At 40.8% G+C, this 25,282-nt stretch overlaps 1 protein-coding gene and 1 long non-coding RNA gene across 2 annotated transcripts in view; both read left to right on the top strand.

Moving 5' to 3' along the window:
• The window catches only part of LOC107567483 (reelin), a 147,227-nt gene that overhangs the window by 40,815 nt on the left and 81,130 nt on the right, over positions 1-25,282 (top strand). The window contains exons 3-4 of the mRNA XM_016253178.1: positions 6,141-6,276; positions 20,806-20,876. Coding sequence (XP_016108664.1) covers positions 6,141-6,276; positions 20,806-20,876 — 207 coding nt within the window. The remainder of the gene's footprint in view (positions 1-6,140; positions 6,277-20,805; positions 20,877-25,282) is intronic.
• Positions 13,643-17,356, top strand: LOC107567493 (uncharacterized). Its single transcript, XR_001606651.1, has 3 exons — positions 13,643-13,654; positions 13,990-13,992; positions 17,288-17,356. It is a non-coding gene; the product is annotated as an uncharacterized lncRNA (long non-coding RNA).

Here is a 25,282-nt window from a genome sequence, read left to right as displayed (position 1 = left end):
TGCTACAGATTCTCATAAAATCCGTCGTTTCAATATTGATATAAAATACCAATGATGTACTCGACAATAATTTTTACATCATCGCTCACTGGTTTTTGTGGTGCATTGTGGGATACAGGGATGGAACGATTACTGGTTTGGCGATAAATCATGATTAAATTCCCCATTGGTTAGCATTACCGTTTCATATTTTAATTATCACTAAAAACATATTTGATTACCGTGATTTTTCAAAGGAATACTGTGAAGTTTCAAAAGAATATATGAATTAATTAATTATATGAATGTACCTCTGAAGGTTCTGACTGTCTTCAGAAAAGATTTGATGGCATTTTTCTTTCATCTTCACTCCATGTAGTACCTAATAAAGTAGTGTTTTAATCGCAATGCTACTTTGTGCGCGGAGGTTACGGGAAACAGCTGTAATTCTGCTGCTCCATAAGCGCCACCTGCTGTCAGAGAGTGGATTTACAGAGACTTACATTACATTCAGTCTGTGTGCAGTTTCTGTCTGGCCCAAAAACTGTAAATTCTGACCGGTTGATGAAAAACAAGCTGTGGATTCTACACATTTAAACAATGCGGATAAGGTATCTAGAATTATTTATGGAGCAGATAAAATACATATAATAATTTATTATTCAGTTATCATTTTGACTTAACCCTTTTCTTTATGTAAAGCCTGAAAAGACCTACATGTTTTCTAGGATGCTCTTTCACTTGTTTGATACATTTTTAAAGTTCCTCTGAGGATAACAGAATAAGAGCCCTTGAGAAAGGCTCCTAATGGAGGAGGAATGAGGTGCACTTTCCAAAGCTTTAAATGGCTCGGTTGAAAGCAAAACCGTCCTTAAATTTCTGCTTCTAAAAGCCCATCCGTCGCGAGCGTCCCATCCTGTCATCCAGTTTATATAAGGCATCCATGAGGGCACTAGTGACCCAAATGTTGTTGGAAAAAAATAAGTTTTTCACTTATTGGCAACATGGCCCTGATTTGTTAATTGCATAATTGCACGGCTGCTGGCACGCGTCTGCCCCGGAGGTGAAGACGCTTCAGACGCGAGGCGTTCTCCAGGCCTGGCCATGTCCCACCTGTCTCAGCCGCTCGTGTCTCCAACACGTCTCCGCCAGCCACGCCGCTCCTGTTTGTTTGCGGCCTCCGAAGGAAACGCTGCGTCGCAGCCGTCGCAAATTAGCACAAGTCAAGTCAGATTAATTCATTTCAAGCTCGCACAATTAGCCGAGGAGTCACGTCAAATTAAACTTCAAATTAGTGCTAATGCCTCCCAGGAGAGGCAAAAGAGCTTCAGCTGCGTCCGTGACGGAACAGGCCCTCTGGCGCCGCGGCTGACTTTTGACATTGCTCCTGTCTTTCATCTCAACTTTATTATGATCGCGATTCCTTCTGAAAGTCACCGAAACAGCCATTCTGAGCAGAAGCGAGCGGAAACCAGTGGAAGACATGAATCTGATAAAGAAGCATTGCCAGTGCTGGGTAGTTACAAGTAATCTGGTTTACGTAATCAGATTCCAAAAATTAAGTATTTGTAATTAGATTACATTTTAAAATACTTGTAATCAGACTACAGTTACTTTTTTATTGATTACTTGGGTTACATATATTCACACAATAGCAATAAATTATTCATAATTTATTGATTCTCCTTAATTCTTTTTCATCGTTTAAATTGTACTTTCTAAAACGTCTACATATCATCCAGGTAAACACAATATTTCATTTTTAGTAAGTGTTTTATTTTGATTAAAATGATTTTTTTTATTTTACATTTTTATGACTTAATTAATTAATTATTAGCTTTTCATTAAACTCACAAACACCCTGCAGTTCCTTCCTAAACCCCAGTTTGGGAAACCTTGACAAAATGTCATGCTTAATTCACTTTATGTTGTTAATAACAATGACTGGAATATATTTTCTTTGCATTTTAATATCGATATGGTACAATAGTATCCTATTTAAATCAATGTTGTAAACGGGTTACGTCAAAAGTAATCTAAAAGTAATCAAAAAATAGTCTGATTATGTTACCTAAAATGTGTAATGTAATGGATTATATTACTAGCTACAGTATTTGTCATGTAATTTGGAATCAGTAACGAACTACAATTTGTAAGTAATCTATCCAGCTCTGAGCATTGCAAAACAGTTTCTGAATGGACATGGATATGGATGGACAGACAAAAGGTAACGGCATTTCAGCTGAAGAGAGAAAGAGAGGACAGAAAGTGAGATTCAAGGGAGACGAGACAACAAAGAGCTTTGGAATCACCTGTAAGTGTATTTTTCTTACTGTCATCAGTTAGAAGTCAAAGTATCCAGCCAAGTTTCCACATCATTTAAAAAGTAACAAAACAGATTTTTACTGAAGAGAAGAAATTTACACCAACTCTGCTTTGGAGGTCTAAAAGCCACTTGACTTAAGCCACAAATGTGATTTCACGTTATCAAAGGTTTGCGACTCGACTTGTTCCTTGACTGGAAAAGATGCTAGTCATTTTCCATTTCGGCTCTGTTGTTGCTTTTACACATTTTGAGTAACTTGTGTTGAAGGCATAGTAAGGCTGATTATTTTGTGATACAGAGACCGATGGGATGATGGGATGCGAGACAGCAGCAAATGAAATTAAATGACCCGAATTAACTGCGGTATAATGAACTATTGATCTACACGCATCACAACATCATTTTTGGTGCAAAGACAAATCATGATTGACCCAGCACTGGTTGGGGTTAAAGGTCATGGGTCAGAGGTCACCTCACAGCTGCAGCAGATGTTTGTGTGTGGTAACAGTAATGATAACGATACTTAATGATTGCGAAGGTCACGTTAGAGACTACACTACTGGTATCAAACAGAATGCTGTAGATTTTTTTTTTCAGAGTCACTGGGATCTGCTCCAGATGGCCAGTCCAACACAGAAAACCCTTCACTCATTTCTGCTGTATTTCTATGGTATCACGGCTCATTGGGCGGCTGGTGCAGATCCAAGTCCACAGTTCAACATTCAGAAAGTGAAAAGATCAAGAGCAAAACAACTGCAGTGCAAAGGGCCTCAGCCGTAGTTCAGTGCATGTATGCAGCAGTGAATAAATATGATTGCTGATTATAGACACACACACACAGATTCTCCCAGGTGGCTGAATTGTCTTCTGGCCAATAATCCTCTCTGCATTGTGTCGGCCCCCACTCCCTCGGCCCCGGGCTCCTGCGTCTCTGAGTCGGGCACACAGCTTCTTCCTGGCAACACAAAGAGCACTTCTGTCATCGCCATGACAATGGCAGTGTAGGATGATTGGCAGATTATGAAATGGACCAATGGCAAAGCAAGGAAGGGTTGCCAAGTGATCGAGAAGCTTCTGGACCTCCAGTTTCTGACCCCGGGTCAGTTTCTCAGGGGAACAAAGTGACTTTTGGCCAGCGATTCCATATAACGCAACACTATATCAACGACGTCATGTTCTTCGTATGTCTTTCTAGGAAGGCCTGAGAAGGCCAGACAAGTCTAGATCTCACTAACCCGCCCGTTCACATACTGTATGTTTGATTAATAAATATTCATACCCTGCTGTTGCATGATGGATGACGAGCCGGTTCTGAGCGAGTGGAAGCTATACACTTCAGAGTCGGAGACGAGGCGCATGGGTGGCGCAGGAGGTTTCAGGATGGAGAGAAGAAAGCCTCTTTTCTTGAAGTGACACTTGATAGATGACCAAACATCCTACAAACCTTCAGTGTCAACAGACTGTCAACACTTCTATTGAAAACACTAAATAATGTATTTAATTACTGATAGGAACAAACACTTTCGTTTAGAGATCAGTGCACGTTCACAAGTTTAGTTTTCACATTTTCGAAAACGTTTGTCAATGACTCGTTACGTGTTGCCAAAACCATAGATTTGAGCTGCTATATAGCAACACTGAGGTTAACAGTAATGAATCAGACTGCTTTATTCTACTAATATGTGTTGAGTTGAAATTATGAATCTGCATTTTAATGAGCAGCAGTGAGCATCATGTGTGCCAGTCTGTGCCACCCCGTGCCCATCTGTTGTGCGCCAAATCATCTTTCCTCTCGTTTTAGAGGCCATTTGGAGTGAAAATCTCAGACGAGGATATTGAACGGAGTGTGTGTGTGTGTGTGTGTGTGTGTGTGTGTGCGAGTGTGTGTGTGTGTGCGAGCGAGTGTGAGTGTGTGTGTGTGTGTGTGTACGTGAAGGCAGGGAAGTGGGAGGGCAGAAGACTTTATTCAGCTCAAGTGTGGGTGGCCGTGGGAGATCGCAGGTCGCTCGACCATTAATCACGGCCCACGGCTCTCTAGTTTTCTATCTGCATGTGAAAGGAAATGCACACATTGTTTATGCTTTGACTGGTGTCATTATTTCAGTCCTGTGCGAGAAGTTTACTCTGGACATCATAAATGAAATGGAAACAATCAGTTTTCTCCTCGAGTGAGTGATGATATCAGCACACCGGAGGCCTGTTAACACTGACATGAGCTCATCCTCACTAAACACCAAGAACTGAAGAAATACAGACGTCTGAGTTTTTCAGGACCACAGTATCGCTCGGTTTTCAATGCCATTTAATCAGGGGTGTTTTTCACGACAGTGGTTTGGGTCTGAAACAAATACAGAAACAGAATTGTGAGATTTTGGCAGCTATAATTAGCCACAGACATATCCTGCCTGTTCTCTATCCTCTGTCTATCGTGACTTAAACCAACAATTAGAAGAGCAATTTTAACTGAATAATTTATTATGCAATAATGCAGTAACATTTACCATTTATCTGCACATACAAATGTGACGAGGCTTTCAAAACAGATGCAGGAATACTGGAGGTGCATCATCTCGCTCTCCAAACAAGTGCCCTGTCGCACAAGAAAAACTCTGTGATGGAGGAGACGGCTATATATTTGGTATTTGGATTGCACTCAGAAATGGTTTAGACATATTTTTTAAGTATCTGCCTGTAGCAGATTATTAATACGTATATTGTGCACATCATGTGTGATGTCTCTTATGTGTATTGTTTACTCTATTTGACCTTGTGAAATGCCCCTAGGCGACAAATAAAGTGTTTGAAATTGAAATTGAAATATTGTGATGTTTGAATACTGTATGAATACTTATAGCATTTCCATCACCGGTTTTGACGTGATCGTTGTGTGTCATGTTAAGAGTGACACAAAAGACAACTTGAAATCCAATTTGAGCAGCCATGAGCTTCCAGACTGAGATGCATCTGTAAAAATCGCATTCAAATCGCATTTTAAACCATCTCCACATGTGGTTTGAGTCAGATTTGAATTTTTTTTTTTCTTTTTTTTCTTTGCTGTTCAAACGTTCAGAAACCCATCTGGATAATAACTGGATATGCAAAAAGTCTAAATTTTGCTGTCAGATTATGAGGAAAAAATGTCCTCATAAAGATGGCGATATCCAAAATCCTTAACCTTGTGGGGACATTTGTTTGCTCTGCACGAGGAAAACAGCTTATAAACCATACAGAATGAAGTGTTTAGAGAATGTAAAAACGGCCTGTAGTTTTGTGTGAGAGGTTTAGGGTAAGAGGATAGAAAACACAGTCTGTACAGTAGAAAAACCATTATGAATATGGAATGAACCGATAAAACACGGAAACCCAACATGTGTGTGTGAGTGTGTGTGTGTTCTCTTTTCCTCATTAATTGTATTTTGACGTTCTGTTTTTCTTTTTAGCATTTTCAGAAAGAAGTGTTACAGGAACCGTAGCACAAACACACCACTGACTTTGTTTTATTCAGGTCACATTTTGGTGCTCAAAAAAGGAATAAAAAAAATAGCAGGATTTATGCATTTGTTTCACAATCATACGTCATACATTTGAATGGAGAAAAAAAAAGAATTCTTCATTCAAAATAGTTCATTTCCACAACATTTCCCAGCTGGGACTAACATGACCTCTTGCTTCCACATATCAATATAAATGTAATACCTTCTGGAAAACAACTTGCAAGCAAAAACGTCTTCGTTTCCATCTTGCAGGCAAACCGCTTGTATTGTGTTGATTTCCACAAATAGTTACAATGAGCTCACATGTCAAACTCTGTTGTCTTCATGTGTGTGTTTGTCAGGGGTGATGTCAGACAGGCAGTTCGGGACTCAGTTTGTGTGCAGTGTGGTGGCGTCTCACGTCAGTCACCTGCCCTCCACCAGCCTCAGCTTCATCTGGATCGCTCCTCCACCCGGCACCGGCTGCGTCAACTTCATGTGAGTCACGCATCCAACATACATAGCTCATGCAAACCACACGGCTCTATTTCAGGCATGAGGAAAAACTCTGACATCATGAGGCAGATTCTTCACGAGTGAGTGAATCCTGAGGCTCACCTGAGAGATCGTTGTGTTTGCATAAAACATGCCACGCTTCCAGAAACCAAACCCTTCTCAGATGTAGGTTTGCAATAAACATGCATGCAGTTTCAGAACAACAGAAGGTCAGACCAAAAACAAAAACCTGCTGAGAAGAGCTTTTCCTCCTCACATCTAGATGACACTCTGAGTGCAGAATCAAGAATGAGGTCAGCAAACATGATCAGGTGTGAATATTCATGCTGCCTTCACATGTTATCAGAATGATCATTTTCCGAGTCAGAAATTGGACATGAACGGCCTCTCAAGTTGCTTTTAAGACTGGGAAACCTTGAGATCGTTTGGATGCAAGTTTCCTCGTTGGACGGCCATAATCATGGCAGAGGAGAGCACTATTGCTGTAGTGACTTCTATTTGTTTTGCTGTTTAAAACAGTCATTGTCGTTACAGTCTTGAATTTTGACATATTACATATAAGAAGCCTTTCAATGCATATTGTATTTTACACAACATAAACTGCATTTAATTAAACTTTCAGAATCATCAGACTGCTGTATTTGTTTATATGGCTGTCAGCGAATGGAACTCTACATTTTATTCAAAATCTGTAGGATACTAACAAAACATCTTCAATGCATTTTGACTTTAATAAGATTTTCTCAAGAAATAGGCAAGATTGAACCCGATGCCCTGCATGATTCCTGTACTTTCCAACAACACACCTGAACACGAAAGAATAGTGCACTAGGAAAAGTGCACTCAGTATAATGACAGACTGCTGAGAGATGTCTTGTTTTGTGCTTTAAATTCCACACAAAGGCAGAGTAAAGGCACTCAGCGCTTCACGTCTGTTTGTGCAGATTTATAAATACACCCCGATCTCAAGGATAAATATGCCGATTTGCCAGTTCATATGGAGGTGAACAATCATTGCTAACAGCGGTGAGATGTATGTTTGCAGTTCACTACAGCTCAGAGAACAAGCACACAGACAGTGACAGCGCCTCAGACCGTCTAGCGTGTCCATTATGCCGCTCTTCTGACACAGACAAACCCCTGAGAGCAGACGATCATTTACAGTTTACACACAATTCATGAAACAATTTACCATTTTCTCACAACCTCAAAACTACACACTAACTTGTGCAAACCTCAAACGTCCAGATCAAAGTCAAACATTTTAGTCAAAAACATATTCTCTTGTCAGAATCTAATCTTTGGCCTCAGATGACACACAAACCTGTCAAATACACTGATTGGAGGACACTAGTGAGATCAATTCAAAACACTGTTACAAAAACCTCCTTTTAGTACGCAGCATAAATAGAGTGGTGCACATACAGTAAAAGTCAGCTGTATCTGTAGCTGTAAGAAAAGTTTACTTTCACTACACTACTGTAAAGAGATCTTACAGTAGATGAAAAGCACTAGAAGAGAAAAGTTCAAAAACCAAACAACTGAATATACAGTAAACACACATTGGAATATACTGTCAGTTACTGTACAGCAATAAATAAATTCAGCATCCTGTGCCAAGATGCATTTCAGGATTCATTAAGTGGCGTTGACTGGCACACTTCAGGGTTTTCCGTCTCTGTCAGGCAAGCGAGGCCGGGGTCAGAGGAGTCCTGTGCACATGCATGCATTCCTGTCTTACCGCCGTTTGTCACTTTGAGCGTTTATGTCGGGCGGACAGAGAGCAACATTTCTGAGTGCCCAAGGCCGAATGTTCAGCCCTCATTCATAACCCTGCCATGAAAGCATGATGGGAAAAAAGCACCGCTGCCTCTGAGGCGAGGAGTGTTTAGGCATTTCTGTTATTACGATTAATTGTGGTGGAAAGTAGTGTGCGGGCTGTTTGTGATGGACCATCTGTTCAGGGCACATGCAACGCAGTTATGTTCTGTGTGCTTATTGTTATTTTCCTTTCCTGGAAATAGTCAATCATATATAGTGTCTTTAGTTAAATAAACCAATGCCAGATGTCATGTGAGTGGAGCTGGGGCGATAAAATGACCGGCTGAAGAAGTGAAGAAGGGCACAGAGATGGCGGAGGAAAGAGAGAGTTTCCAATGTTTAAATGTTGAAGTCCACAGACACAGCGAGCTCGACCGCCAGCAAACATCCAGCGCTGCGCAGGGCGCGACCATTCATTTAACTCTCAGCTGTAACGCGTGAAATTTTGGCATTATAATACAGAAATATTTTCCTAAATTATATACTGATGTTATGTAGTCTTTTGTGAAAAAGAAGTGCACATAATTGTATGGAATGTGCACTTGTAGTGTACTTCAAATGCTACAATTATATATTTAAAATACTGTACTTGCAGATGATATAATATTAATGAAATAAAAGACCACTTAAGTGTATTAAAGTGAGACTTTTAACAAGTGCGCTTTTTACAGTTTTTCTTGATTGCCAACACACAATTCACCATTTTCTCACAACTATAAACACACCCTCAAAACTACACACCAACTTGTGCAAACCTCAAACTTCCAGATCAAAGTGTGCTCTTGCACTTGCCGCCAGGTTTGGCGGGGGCCTGGATGGGCAGGGCGGCTGCCCTGCGACCGGTTCCACGATGCTGCTTTGCTGGAGGCTGCTGCGTATGCTGCACGGGAGCGGGGGTGGCGGCAGGGGGCCGCCCTCGGCGATGAGCAGGCTGAGGCACTGCCGCCGGCGGCTGGGTGGCGGCAGCAGCTGCACGCCGGGGCAGGATGTGCCTAATGGCCTCAGTCTGCTTCTGGGCAGTGGAGAACTGCTGGGCGAAGTTCTCCACTGCGTCGCCGAACAGGCCGGTCTGGGACACGGGGGCGTTCAAGAATTGTGTCGTGTCTGTCTCGCGCATGTTGGCCAGACACAGCCAGAGATGGCGCTCCTGGACCACCATAGTGGACATCGCACGGCCCAGAGTCCGCGCAGTGACCTTCGTTGCTCGTAGTGCGAGATCAGTAGCGGTACGGAGTTCTTTGACAACTTCTGGGTCGTGACCACCCTCGTGCAGGTCCTTCAGTGCCTTGGCCTGATGAACCTGCAACAACGCCATGGCGTGTAGGGCAGAGGCAGCTTCTCTGCAGGCAACATAAGCACTGCCGGTCAGGGCCAACGAGTACCTACAGGCCCGGGAGGGGAGCGACGGCTTGCCCTGACAGGTGGCAGCGGTATTTGGACACAATTGCATCGCAACCGACCGCTCCACCGGAGGGACTTCCTTATATCCCCGCGCTGCCCCGCCATCAAGGGTGGTGAGGGAGGATGAACCACTGGGGCGGTGGTGAACTGAATCGCATAGCCGAGCCTGACGGTTCGATCCTCTGCGTCGGGGAGAGTTTGCTCTTTTCCCAGTTGAGTGTCTACAGGCCCGGGAGGGGAGTAATGGCTTGCCCCGCCCTTTGGTAGTGGCATTTGGACACAATTGCATCGCAACCTTCCGTGTACCCCCGTGCTGTGCCACCATCAAGGGTGGTGAGGCAGGATGAACCACTGGGGCGGTTTCTGGCAGTGAAAGGTGCCTTCCACGACCCAGTGAGCTCATCATGCACCTCCGGTAAGAACGGCACTGGAGTGGGGCCCTGAGAACCAGCACGAGCCACTCCGAGAAACCAATCGTCCAGCCTCGAGGGTTCGGGATGTGGTGGAGGTTTCCTCTCGAGCCCGACGCTGATGTGTGAAGCTTGATGTGTGCAACCCACTCGACACAGGAAGAACCACCGCCGCTGAAGCACCGTACCACCAGCACGAGAGCTTCCTAAGAGCGTGCTTGTACTCGAACTTGTAGTTTCACTGAAGCAGAAGATCAAGAAGCACAATGAGACCGTTCGGCTCCGAAGCAAAAAGCTGAATATGCGCTGCACCAGCTGTCTACTTATACTCGCGCTGTGATCAGCGACAGCTGGATGCAATAATCACATGCCAATGTACATTGGCTTTTTTAGTTTACACTCGAAGTGGATTGGTCTCTCTAAGTGAGATCCAAATTCGTGACATCGAGAGTGACCGACTGAAAGGGAACTTTACTTGTCACACAGTTTCTGAAAGCTGACACTCAAACAGCAGAAGCACACACCAAATCTGCAAAACCATACACTAATACTCAGCGTTTGACTAACCCTTCAATTTCATAAAACACTTTTTGCAAAACACAACACACAATTTTCTGCGTAACAGACAAAAATCTAACAGGAATTAATATTATGGCAAAGGTGTTTGCAAATGTTTGCTTTTGAGATGTGTTTGTGATATTTTGAATGCAGTGCTTAATTTTGCTAGAGATGTGAGGCATTTTTTGTGTGCAGTTCAAAGAAGCAAAGTTTTGAAAATACGTGTAAGCAGTTGCAAAAAACTGTAATAGCAGTTCTTCAGTCTGTAGTGAGACAGGTCAGGGTGTGTGTGTGTGTTTGAGTGTTTGTTTGTGTGTGTGTGTGTGTGTGTGTGTGTGTGTGTGTGTGTGTGTGTGTGTGTGTGTGTGTGTGTGTGTGTTGTGGTGGTGGGTGTGTGTGTGTGTGGGGGTGTTGTGTGTGTGTGTGTGTGTGTGTGTGTGTGATGGTTGGATGGAGGTTTGCAGCTGTTGTTGGGCCGGTCTGCTGGAGACTGAGGACTGAATGAAGCAGTTCTTGACCTCATATCTGAGCAGATCTGTTTAATGAACTCTGTGTCCAGTATAAAGTGTAGAGACTGAGATCACAGTCAGACATTACAGTCCCTTCAGACGCCAAATGATGTCAGACTGCCTTAATGCTCTTGTTTGTAATTAGCTCTTAGCTGTTGTCAAGGTCATTTAATTTTCACCTTTACTTAAATGACTTGCAGTGACCCGGTATAATGAGCAGGTAATTTGCCAACAGCTCCCTGGAAGCCTCCTCTAAACACTCATTAAATCTGCATGCGCCGAGGGACGCTCTCAACAACAAACGCTTCCTCGCTCTCTATTCATTCCACAACACGGCGTAATTTGATCAACGCAGACGATTAGACTCTCACGTCTTTCAGACAAAATAAGATAAGAGGAGAGAAAAGCAGACTAAATATTGTTTTGCCTCGTGCTGATTGATTACTCGTCAGTCGTCGCAGCTGGCGCTCAACAAGAGAGATCAATCAGCCAATTAAACCATTATTTTAAAGGCTAAATCCAAATGTGCAAAATGAGCGTGTGGAACAGTCGGCGACACTGGATGTAATTTCCGATATTAATCATGATTAGCGAGCAGTGCGATGCTGTGCTGTTAGAGGCTGAGTTTGAGCTCTCAGCAGCAGAAGTGTGTTAGGAGCCACACGTGTGATGGTCAGGGTTTGGGGATTTAGCTGTTCTGTGTGGTCCGTTTGTGAGGACAGCAATGTGTAATCACATAAGAATGACATTCAGAATAACAACCGTTTCCAGAGGCTTCTAGCAGTTCTGACTGACATGCTGTTGCTTTATTTATGCCTGTGTGTGTGTGCGTGTGTGTGTATTTGTTTATGCTACATTGTAAGGAACAAATGTCCCCACAAGGATAGTAAAACCTGAAATTTTACTGAGTAATAATAATGGAATAAAACAGTTATTTCAGGTTGTTAAATTGCAGGGGGGGGTTTAATTTAATATTAATTCCTTTAAGTTGTCTTCCTCTCATTGTGCTTCTCTTTTGTTCTTCTTCTCTTCTCATAACCTTAACTCTAATCTTGCTGCTACAAGTTACTGTACAAAACTGCACTGGAACAGACTAATGCTGTCGCTAACAGAACAAGCTCAATAATGTCGTCATCCATGGCTAATCAAACAGACCTAACATGTTAATTAGCGGTCAGTCTAGTAGGTGTAACTGTATGTGTGAATTGCTGATCCTCTGTCATGCTGCAGGTCTCCAGCACTTCATATGCATGTTTGCTGTGGATGTCTGCATTTATCAGCTTGGTCACACAGTGTTCATTTATTAGTCATCATTAGCATTCCTGTAGTTTGAACAGTAGATCATGACACTAACAACAACAGTGTTGTGGGTTCACTATGCAGGGAACGCATGAACTGATCAAATGTTTTCAATGATGTACAGTATGTCACTTTATAAAAGTGTGCATGAATGTCACATGATGTAAAGTCTATAGGCCTTCCTAATAATGCCTGATGGCTGATTTTTAAACACAGAATCTCAACCATGTGACGCCCGAGAACCAATGAGCTTCTGTTGACCATATCTGATGAGCTCTAGGAATCAGAATCAGGATCAGAAAGAGTTTGTTCACACACTCAAGGAATTTGTCTTGTAGTGCAGAAGAAAGTACAGACAGTGTAGATATACTAACACAATAATAATAACACTAAGGCAACATTTACATGAGTGCATTTTCGTTTTAAAACGCAGCTTTTGCTATGGTTAGGCCTGTCGTTTACACTACTCCGGCATTTTCGACCCTCAAAAACGGAGACTTTCAAAAAAGCCAGAGATCCCGTTTTAGCTGAAAAACTCTGGGGTTGTGTTTCAGTGTAAACAGACCAAAACGGAGACTTTTGATAATGATGGCGTGATTCCTCATAGTTGTACATGCATTAATGCTCATGTGACATGCATTTTCATTTGTGTAGTGTGGAGATTGTTTCTGAAACGCAGTGAAAACACCAGTGTAGACGAGGATCGCTTTTATTTTAAAACGCTGTTTTAAAATGAAAACGCACTAGTGTAAAAAGGGCCTAAAAGAAATTAAATAAAATACAATACAGTAGTAAAAGTATAGAAAGAATATACAATAGACAGATATCTCAATATATATAAATATATAAGCTATTCACAGTTTGGTATGTGGGTTGTTCAAAGTTTATACATGAATCTAAGCCTAAATGAAATCTGTTCATCAATATAAAGTGGTTGTGTCTCTTCAGACGACTTGAATAAAACCATTCATTTGAATTAATTCAATTCAATTCAAGTTTATTTGTTAGTAGTCCAGTCTAGAGGTCATGAATGCATGAACTAGCTTTTCTGCATCAGAAACAGGTATCATGTTTCGTAACTTGGCAATGTTTCTAAGATGGAAGAATGCCGTTTTTGTAACATGGGAAATATGATTTTCAAAAGACAAGTTGCTATCTAATATAACACCCAGATTTTTGACTGTAGAGGAAGTAACCGTGCATCCGTCTAGTTGCAAATTGTAATCCACGAGATTCTGTGTACTGTCTTTTGGTCCAATAAGTAATATCTCTGTCTTAATTTAATTTAATTTAATTTTGTTTTATTTGATCTGAATTACTCTTACGATGTCCTTTTGAACTGGGTTTCAGTTTTGCATTAAAGTTTTGATTGCACAATGGCTTTTAATGGAGGCACAGCTTTATGGCAGATATCTAAATTTGTGCTTGGAGTGACATGAGGGTTTGTAAATGATGTTTTATATTCTTGTTTTGTATTGCACCGCTTCAATCTACAAGTGTCACATGACAAATAAACGAAAGGCAGTAGATTGTGTGAGAATCGATGATAATGCAATCAGAGAAATACATTTAGTCTGAACTGATGGATTCTGTTCTTGAGCTGTTATTGTGTGCTGGAGAGTATTGTCTCTCTCTGTCTCTACAACTTCTTCTTCACTGAAGCATGATGTCCTCAGAGCTCGTCATGACACAGCCAGCTGGTCATCTGTGAGAGAAACACACTGAATCAGTCTGACCGCTGATACAGCAGGACGTATTAAACTAAACATCAGATCAGTCAGATATCCTTGAGGTTGGTTGTCAGTTCTGTACATGAAGTTATGTGCCTTTTGAAGCCAAAGTAAAATTATCTTTAATGATCACAGATGGAAATTATGTCCATACCTGAAACCTTGAACACACTTCAAAAGCTGTGTTAAACATTAATCTCCAGAATTTCAAGATATTTAACAGTGGAAGCTGCTTACAATACAGTAAGCAAGGCTGTTTTAAATGTATTATAGCAGACCAAACACGTATGAAAATAACTACACATATTTTTATCTTCCTTGACACCAGACTTTGTGTGAGTAAGAGCATTAAACATATTAAATGAAGCACATCACTGCGTGTTTTTCCTCTAATGTTGCCATATTAGCGAACAAGCCGTCTGGGACTCGTTTCATAAATATTGAAGTGCTTTGCTCCAACGTAACCTCCTGCTCTTCATTATGCTCGATGTTTTATTCATAAATCCCATTTCCAAATTTGTCTTTACCAAGCCCTGAAAGATGAATGTGATTTTGTTGTTTTTGTTTTTTCCCCCCCTTCAACATCTCTCCCTTTTGCAGTTTATTATTTATTCATGAGATGTTGTTTGGTTATTCATGAGAGCAGAAGCATAAATGCCTCACAACCATAAATGCTTTCGGTGTCAGAGACTGGATCTGAAACAACAGTCCAGCAAAACTCCTTCTGCTGACCTCATGCCAAAATGTGCTTTCTTAAACAAGCAATATTTCATAGTAAATTAAAACAATGCAATATTTATAAGCACGTCATGTTCCTAGAGTTTAAGTGATTCTGCACACGCTGATTAGCTTGTTCTAGTGTTTGGTTTGGGTTAGTTCTAAACTCGGGACACTGGTAAGAACCTGCGATGAGTTTGTTTATGAATGCATATTAATGTGTTTGGTGGGAGTGTTTGTAAGGTGGTCATCCGGTCGGTTTTTTGGGTTGGTCTGGTTTTGAAATGCCATGTCCATCTACCGGTGCAGGCTTGAGCCGGATTATTTATTCATGAGATGTTGTTTGGTTATTCATGAGAGCAGAAGCATAAATGCCTCACAACCATAAATGCTTTCGGTGTCAGAGACTGGATCTGAAACAACAGTCCAGCAAAACTCCTTCTGCTGACCTCATGCCAAAATGTGCTTTCTTAAACAAGCAATATTTCATAGTAAATTAAAACAATGCAATATTTATAAGCACGTCATGTTCCTAGAGTTTAAGTAATTCTGCACACGCTGATTAGCTTGTTCTAGTGTTTGGTTTGGGTTAGTTCTAAACTCGGGACACTGGTAAGAACCTGCGATGAGTTTGTTATGAATGCATATTAATGTGTTTGGTGGGAGTGTTTGTAAGGTGGTCATCCGGTCGGTTTTGGGTTGGTCTGGTTTTGAAATGCCATGTCCATCTACCGGTGCAGGCTTGAGCCGGACACTCATTTATCCTCATTTTAAGAGCATTATTTTATACTTTTATACAATGGTATATAAGGAAAGGAAAGGAGGCCAAGCGTGGTGTCCCATACTTGGAATTTGTGCTCTGCATTTCACCCATCCAAGTGGGTACACACACACACACACACACCTGGAGCAGCTGGGGGTTCGATTCTTGCTCAAGGGTCTTACCTCAGTCGTGGTATTGAGGGTGGAAGAGAGCGCTGGTTATTCACTCCCCCCACTTACAATCCCTGCCGGACCTGAGACTCGAACCCGCAACCGACTCTCTAACCATTACGCCACGACTGTCCCCAGAAATAAAAATATAATAAATACATGTTAATGTTCTATTCAAGTTAATATTAAGTGATCTATATTTTAGACAGAATATTGTCATTATGGACTGTGTTGATCTATTTCACCAATAATTGCATCTCTGATCAACATGGTGGTGTTTTCTGAATGATTCAGTACTTTTGAATGAATCAAGTGAGTCAGTGATTCATTTCAAGCCATTCATAAAGAGATTTGTTAAATTTTAAACTGCATATTAGTATACTACTCTTACTGTTTATCTTTCTATGGCATAAATATCAATAGTAGTATGCTAGAATGTGGCTCACAAATCAAGCCACTTGCTTCATTCCTGAAGGAATCAGCCATTAACGCATCGGTTGAATTAGTAAATTAATGATTCACTTATTAAGACAGTGATTTTGCCACCCATTGGTTTTAGTATAGGTATTACTTTCATTGTTCTATATTCAATCTATTTACATTTAAAACACTAATCTAATATGCAGTTGTAAATGCAGTGTAAATGCAGTCTCTGAGTTACATTACACAGTCTGTGTAAATTAGGGCTGTCAATCGATTAAAATTTTTAATCTGATTAATCACATCCTTTTTCTGTGATTAATCGTGATTAATCGCACACTTCATGAAATTAAGCATAGACCATTTATCTTGTTTCAAATGTTTATTTTGTCATTATTTGCTATATCCAGCAAAGTAAACCAAAAGATTGAAGGGTGTTTCTCAAAAATCTATATTTTCTGCAAGCTTTTTTCAAGATAAATGTAGATGTCTTTCCAAAAAAGGACACTTAGAAACTCCAAAAGGACACCAAAGAACCAAATGATGTAAGGAGCCCATGTAAGCACATGAAAGAAAAATAAATCCAAATCTTATAGTAGGCTATGTGTACAGTGCAACACCAAAGAGCTTTTTTACATTTTAGAGAAGCCAAGTTACGATATCGAACAGGACCACATGGAGATAATAAGAAAAATCCCTAAACCAACCGCCTGCTCACTGCATATATCTGCTACAGTACATGGATCCATTCAGTATAACTAAACACAGCAACATAAACATGACAAATCAAAACAATATCGCGAATGTGCATAAATACAATGTGGGATCACAGAATATGACAGAGCTCGTGTTTTAAAGCCAAACACACTGGAATTAATAATTCACTTAAAACGCAACGCGAGTCTCTGTTCTCTCGGCAATCTCTGATGTAATCAGCCTGGTTTCCTTCATATTAGTGCCGTTTTGGATGGATTGTTTGAATGCATACACTTACTGTATCATTCAACTGAAAACTTTCCTGGAGTTTAGCGGCTTAAAATGATCTAATCGCAAGCAGAGTAGCAAAATTGGGTTAATGGGTTAGAATATAAATTGTGCTTCAGTAATTTTGAGCTAATTGCATTAAATTATTTTAACACGTTAAGGATTGTAAAATTAATCGCATGCGTTAACGCGTTAACGATGACAGCCCTAGTGTAAATACATCTAAATGCCACTTCAGGTGCAGCATCAGTGCCACTTCTGCAGTGCAGAGATGGATTTTGTTGTTATCAATTTCATTTGATTGGTTTCAGCCCTGTAGAGTCTTATTATTTACATTTACATGCATTTACATTTATTTATTTAGCAGACGTTTTATCCAAAGCGACTTATTTTGAGCGAGCGGAGCGGAATCTTCAGAAAGGCGCTCTGCACTCTTAAGGAAATATTACCACTCCGGTCACATGCTCTGCTTACAATTGGGGAATACATCAAGCAAAGTTTTTTTTTTTTTTTTAAATTTAGGATGAAGTCAGATAGTGACGAAAGAGGTGAGTTTTCAGCTGTCGCTTGAAAATTGTCAGGGATTCAGCATTCCGGATAGGGGTGGGAAGATCGTTCCAGCAGCCAGGAACAGTGAACGAGAATGTTCTGGAAAGTGATTTTGAGCCTCTCTGTGATGGTACCACGAGGCGTCGCTCACTAGTGGATCTCAGACTTCTGGAGGGGATGTAGATTCGTAGTAGTGAGTGGAAGTAGGCGGGTGCTGAGCCTGTGGCTGTTCTATATGCAAGCATCAGTGTCTCTAACTTGATGTGAGCCGAAACCGGTAGCCAGTGCAAGGAGATAAAGAGAGGTGTAACATGGGCTCTTTTGGGCTCGTTGAAGATCAGTCGTGCCGCTGCATTCTGAATCATTTGTAGAGGTTTGATTGTGCTTGATAGGAGTCCAGCCAGAAGAGCATTGCAGTAGTCCAGCCTAGAGATGACAAGGGCCTGGACAAGAAGTTGTGCAGCATGCTCCGTTAGAAAGGGCCTGATCTTTCTGATGTTGTGCAATGCAAATCTGCAAGATCAAGCAGTTTTCTGCAAGATCGAACTATTATTCTAATGGCATTTATTGAATACATTTAAGAACATGACACATCATCTACACTGGGGTTAGAAAACAGGTCTTCACAGGTAGTATGGAGGTAGAAGAGCATCCAGAATACAAAAACTGCATGACATGCTGTCTATTAAGGTGCCGTCATCTGTTTCAGTTGAAAGAACAACAACAACTTAATATGTAATTATGTAACATTTTATGCTGGATGTGGAATCACAAGCATTGGAAGTCAGTAAGCTAAAGCTTATATGAAATTGCTCTTGATCATTAGACATAAGGATGTGATAGAGTCTGAAAGCAGTATTATGAGGAGGATCTTTATAAACCAGAGCCCGAAGGCAGCTGTCTTAGATTTCAGACACAGCCTTTCTCAATTTGTTTTCAGCTGTGTCACATTAGTCCTCCTGTATTTTAGCCCTCACATTTACTTTGGTTTTTATCAGGCTTTGTTCTTGGATTTTAGTGTTTTTCTCCGTTAAATGCAGCTGCATGATCCTCTTGCTCTCAGTAAGACTCTCTGTGTAACAGTAATATTAAAAGTGTATTCATCAATAAATGGAGGAAGGCATCTGTGAAATGATGAAATGTAAAAGTCTAAAACCAGGTTCTGTGGCAAACAGCAGATCACCAGCGGTCTTACATGTGGTTAATGGAGCTACAGGACGACCTGTGCAGCTCTAAAGCAAACAGCTATTCATGTCTCTAAAAGGAAGGAAAGCAGCACAAAACCTCCATCAGCGAATGCTGTAGAGCTGAGCCGAAGGTCACAGAACACAGAAGACTGAACTGTAGGAGCTGCTGCAGGTCTTTATCTGAGATGAGGTGAGATGTTGAGCGAGGAGGCTGTGAAAGCCCACAGCGGGTGTGTGTGTCTGTGTGTGTGTGTGTGGACACGCGGGTCACGAGAGCTGCTATTAATACACTCCGCTATGGCTGAATTATATCCACATGCTCCGCTTAAGCTTCTGTTACAAATTATTCATTCTTTAATAAAATGAAAAGACTGGTGACGAACACAAAGGTGAAGGAATCAACACCAGACACAGGAGAATACTGTATATTCTGACCAAAAGTATTGGCTGGGAACTTTGGAAGCTTTGGAAAGTTAAATGCTTTTGTGATTCCCCCCCCCCTCACTGTTTGAAAGTAAACTTGAAATAAAACAGGCCATCAAGCGATGAATGAAATCAATCAGATCTATTAGTCTCTCTTTGTATTTTGCTTTATATGCTTATATCACCATTTTCACACACTTTCCATAAAAACTCAAAGAAGCTTTTTGTTTGAGCTGTAAATACAAAAAAATGTAACATAGAGAGTCGTGACAACAGAGATGTGGATCCAAATACAGGCTTTAATTAAAAAAATATTAAAAAGTACAGTACCAGCAAACAGTAGCAAACAAGGTAATCCAAAAGGAAAATCCCAAAACAGGTGAAGGTCAGGGCAGGCAGCGAACGATCAGAATGTTTTCATAACTTAGTGAAACATTAGCAAAACTTAGAACCTTTTTAATTTTTTTTTGAGGGAGAGTTTTCTAGCCTTTAATAATGCTCTCAAAACGTCAGCACAAAAGCATTATTTATACATTGTCCATGGATCATTTTATTTCTGAAATATTTTTGTTGGACGCTAAGTAATTTATGTTACTATTGGTTTCAGAACATTCAGTTGTAACATTCACAAAACGTTGAATTAAAAAAATGGTTGTTCCTGTTACATTCATATAACCAATAAAACTCCTTAAAAACATTTGTGTCATGACAACTTTCGGAGGGATTGGCATGGTAATGTACATGACAATGTTGATGTATTTGGTCTTGGTGGAATGGATCTGCTGCGGCAGAGCAAGTACTGAGACTCGCTAATACATCCACAACATGCTGCTGTGAGCATGAAAGAAATACTGCTGCTGCACATATAACATATATGAAATAACCCCCATGTAGCATACATGAATCACCCCATAGCAGATCTATACAGGTGGAGCTGGGGAAGGTGGAGGGTTTCTGAAGCGCGCTGCAACTGCTACAGCAAGCTCTAGTGAAGGATTTGAATGTTGAGCAGCGAGCTCATTGGCTGCTGATACAAAAAGAACCAATCAGCTGCGCCATGTGATAATGATATTATTACGTCAGATTGAGTTTGACCTATTGGACTGCGCCATCTAGAGTTTCATGACAGAACTTTATATTTAAAAAACTGGATGTTTTGAATATTCAGAGAACATTCAGAAATAAAGTTTTCATAACTTAATGGGAACATTATCAAAATGTTCCAACATATTTTAGAACATATTTTTGTGAGTCTGCGCTGTAGGTTTGAGGCGTAAGTATAAATCGATCCCGTACCCCGGTTTACGCCGATGCAATGAGACTGCTGTCTATAAAGAGGCTCCTAACAGCTCATAAAGCCTCATCCTCCTCCTGACCTCTTGACCTCTAATTGCTGTCTCTGACATGAAGACCTACAGCCAGATTTCAGTTCTCCTCCAGAATTTTTATCCACTTCCAGCAGAAACACTTCATCTTCTTTTAGGTAATGGGCAGGTTATCGCTCTCCTCTCCTTCTGCTGGCTGACGCTCTGTAATATTTCTCTCTTTCTCTCGGTCTGTTGTCCCTCAGGGCCACAGCGACGCACCGAGGACAGATCATCTTCAAGGACGCTCTGGCGCAGCAGCTCTGTGAGCAGGGAGGTGAGGAGCATCTCTGATCCGTAAACTTCAGATGGGTGTTAGAGAAATGACAGAGAAACTAAATATACACACAGTCTGATCTTCAGCATGTGCAGCACATCAAATGACAGAACACACAGGCATTCCTATACATTAACAGTAAAGGTTGAATAGTATGAATGTTGTACTCACCTGACGGTCTATTTGCCAAACCATAAGAACATATGCATTCTTACTAAAATCTGAATACTTACTAAAAAACTAAAATCTCTTCATATGTGTGTGCAAAGACAATTGATGCAAACGTTCAACCTGAACGCACTCTACTGAATAACACACAATATAAGGGCATGAAAGTTTTTCCAGCACTTACACATAAAGATTTTAAAGAAGTCCATTTCAAGTTTGAAGGGCTTAAAGCTTTGAGTGGTTAAAGGAATTATAAATATCCCAGCAGGACTGAAGACGTGAAATAGAGAAATGAGGCGAATCTCCGTCAGTGATGAGACATGAGCAGATTAACACACGGCTCAAGAGAAGATCTGAGACTGAGAGCCGCTGAAGCTTTAAGAAAGTGAGCGAGCACGGCGCAGACATTTGACTGGCTGATAATGTTTCAAAGCGGCATGTGCAGATGTGGGGTTAAGGGTTAGCGAGACTACAATCAGTGAATAGAGCGTATTTCAGCAGTGCTGTGGCCTCTAGAGAGCAATAAGACAAAATCAGCTCTGAGATGAATAACACAGCAACATTCAAAGCAAGAAAGGGTATTTAGAAATTTGCGAAAACACAATGGTACAAGGGAAAATTCAATACAGATTTGTCAGTAGAGAGTTTCAGTCATGCTAAAATACACCAGTATTAGTTAGTGAGCTGAAACACTCGTCTATATGTCACTGTACAGCACTACATAGAGCAGACATTGACCTTAGTTTACATAGATGTTCTGCTGGAAGAAAGACTCGTCATTAACCTGATGATTCAGATTATTTTATGAAGATTTGTGTGGCTGCCCTTATGAAAAAGAAATGCACTTTTGAAAAAAGAGTGTTCATTATGGAAATAAAATAATTTGCTTAAGTGTGAACTTAATGTACTGTTTTTTTTGGACACTTACTGAAAACATATTATACAGTTAACATTTTTATTAAATGCAAATAGTTAAACTTCAGAGTGCTTATTTGGATGAATTTGACATTATTACAAAGTGGACTTTTTAAAAGTAGACTTAAGTGTGGTAAGAAACAATTAAGTCAATTAAGTGGCCTTTTATTTCATTTATATTATCTGCAATACATTTTTTTTTAAAATAAATACTTTTAAGATTGAATGTACACTGCAAGTGCACATTCAATACCAGGTTACACTTTATTACAGTGTAATTACACCATTAATAGTGAGTACTATTTTATCTTTAACATGTACCGTACATACTTTATGGTTAGGATTAAAGTTTGGTTTAGAGTTAGTTGCATGTAATTATGCATAATTTACTGTTATTACTATAATAAGAACATGCAACATGTGTAACAAGGAAATTGTAAAATTAAGTGTTACCCACACTTCTTTTTCACAAGGGTACTTGTGTTTTTATTATGTGGTAATTGTTTTTATAAAAGCAATAGGGATGGCAGCAGTTTTATTGTGGATAGTGTGAATCAAATGCAAATATGTAAGTAGTTTAAGAGTTTAGAGAGACTCATTTGCAGTGGTTTATATTCAGATTGGTGACAGTGATTTCTGTGGTACTAGTGATTCTGACTGATGGATTTTAGTGTTGAGTGTTGAACGCAGCATATTGTAAAGTTAAAACTCTCATAACCAGAAGTATATTTCATCATTTAACAGATTCTGAGCTCAGAGTAGGTCTGTGCTGAAAGCTTTATATGTTATTGTTATGTAGAAAATGAATGGATTTGTACCTCTGAAACCAGACTGTTGCATTTTATTACCCACTGTTTACCATTAGTTTCCTTGCAGAGAGAGAAAAATCACCAAGTGTATGAAAGTGAAACGAGCCAGAAGACTAGCTGGAATGAATAGACAAATGACAGCATGTATCCACAGATAAACACATAAAGGTATGCTAAAAAGAGACTTTAAGAGCTGCAGAACTTCCCTGAGAGAGAGAGAGAGCTGCAGATGACGCTAGTATATCAAAGAGTGATATCTGTGACAGGTCGGGATGAGGAAAGGCGACCAGAGAACGCTGCAATTTCCAGCAGCTCCATAAATTAGTGCTTTATGGGACACGCTGGACTCGTATCCCTGAGGATTGATTATCGAAAAGTGACTATAACTCACGGGGGGCGATCAGTTTTGGGCAGAGGAGAGGAGGACGATCAGAAGCAGAGCAGATATACGACAGCAGACACGCGGCCTCTAGATGGAGAGACGCGCTAAAGATGAAAGATGTGTCGCTGGAAAATAATGTCCTGCGCCTCAGACACCCAAACGCAAGCGCTCGCACCACTTAATAACACCGAGTGCCAACTTTCATCTGAATGTCCAACTTTGCATTAGAGAAGTTGGAGAATGAACCGGCCCGCTCCAAATCTGCAGCCGAGGCTCATGGGAAGCGCGGGGCTGTTAAACTGTCAGTGTAAGCCGGTCGCATTAGCACAGATCTACAGGAAGAGCGCCGGAGGTAATTAAAGTTCTTAAGAAAGCGATCGAGGATTAAACTAAGCCTGAAACGAGTGTGACTGTCTGCTGTGTGAACGCCTGATGTAGACAGAAGAAGAGGTCGACGAATGAACGGCAGAGAACGAGAGCAGAACTCCACAGACAAAGATCATGTGTGTGCGTGTGTCACATTACCTTTATTTATATAGCACTTTACACAAAACAGAGGGTGTCAAAGCATGTTTACAGTGTTAAACAGGAAAATAGTGTGTCAATAACGCAAATAAAATGTAATTCTGCAATAGAAGCTCTAAAAAGAGGACAATAGTAACTAGTCAGTTTTCCCGTTTAAGTCAGTTCATAGTTGATTCAGTGATGTCATCGTACAGCTCAGTTCAGTTCTCTTCCAATAGTGTCTGTGCCAGGGGTAGGCAGGTTCGGTCCTGGAGAGCCGCTGTCCTACAGAGTTTAGACCAAACTTGCCTTGCCTCTGGTCTGTGCAATCAAGGCCATGATACTGACAGATATTAAGTGTCGCTAACTAAGCAAGCCAAAGGCAAGAGTGGCAAGGAACCAAAACTCCATCGGTGACAGAAATGAAGAAGAAAACCTTGGGAGAAACCAGATTCAGTCGGGCGACCAGTTTTCCTCTGGCCAGACGAAACCAGCAGTTTAATTCCAGGCTGCAGCAAAGTCAGATTGTGAACTGGCATCACTCGGAACATCCATCTAGTTCCCTCCACGTGGAACATCGCATGGTGAAGGAGCCGAAGCCAGTCTGTGCAAAGGACTCGTCTGGTTCTTGTGGTCTTTGCTGAGGATTTGTGCCAATGGCCGTCTAGGTGATGAGGTCTTCAGAGGAGAGCTGTCTCTAGGGCTCATCTAGTTGTCCTGGTCTCCGCTGACATTCAGGGCTGTAGAGGTCATCTCTAGGTGCTGGTCCACCATCTGATCTGGATACAGACTGGATCTGGTGGCTACGGTGACCGCGGAATAAAAATGAAACAGACTAATAATAGTGTACAGTAGATGCCATTCTTCTAACAATGTAACAAGTGTGTTACAGTATGTGTAAACCAGGTTAAATACATGGATCTTTAATCTAGATTTAAACTGACAGAGCGTGTCTGCCTCCCGAACAACACTAGGTAGATTTTTCCAGAGTCTGGGCACTAAATAGGAAAAGGATCTGCTGCCCGCAGTTGATTTTGTTATTCTAGGCATTAACAAATTGCCAGAGTTTTGAGAACACAGCGGACGAGAAGGACTGTAATGCGATAAGAGCTCATTCAAATACTGAGGTGCTAAACCAGGGCTTTAAAAGTAATCAGGAATATTTTTAAATGTATACAATGTTTAATAGGTAGCCAGTGCAGTGTTGACAGAACCGGGCTAATATGGTCATACTTCCTGGTTCTAGTAAGAACTCTAGCTGCTGCATTTTGGACCCGCTGGAGTTTGTTTATTAAGCGTGCAGAGCAACCACCCAATAAAGCATTACAATAATCTAACCTTGAGGTCATGAACGCATGATTTAACATTTCTGCATTTGACATTGAGAGCATAGCTCGTAATTTAGATATATTTGTAAGATAGAAAAATTCAGTTTTACAAATGAAACGTGGCTTTCAAAGGAAAGATTGCTATCAGACAGCACACATAGGTTCCTAACTGATGACGAAGAATTGACAGAGCAGCCATCAAGTGTTAGACAGTGTTCTAGGTTATTACATGTGGATTTTTTGGTCAAATAATTAACACCTCTGTTTTTTGTTAGCAGTAGGACATTACTAGCCATCCAG

Source organism: Sinocyclocheilus grahami, unplaced genomic scaffold, assembly GCF_001515645.1.
Source record: "Sinocyclocheilus grahami isolate Dianchi unplaced genomic scaffold, SAMN03320097.WGS_v1.1 scaffold1163.1, whole genome shotgun sequence".
Classification (NCBI taxonomy): domain Eukaryota; kingdom Metazoa; phylum Chordata; class Actinopteri; order Cypriniformes; family Cyprinidae; genus Sinocyclocheilus; species Sinocyclocheilus grahami.
Note: the sequence above shows the minus strand (reverse complement) of the source record. Positions and strands in the feature narration are given on the sequence as shown.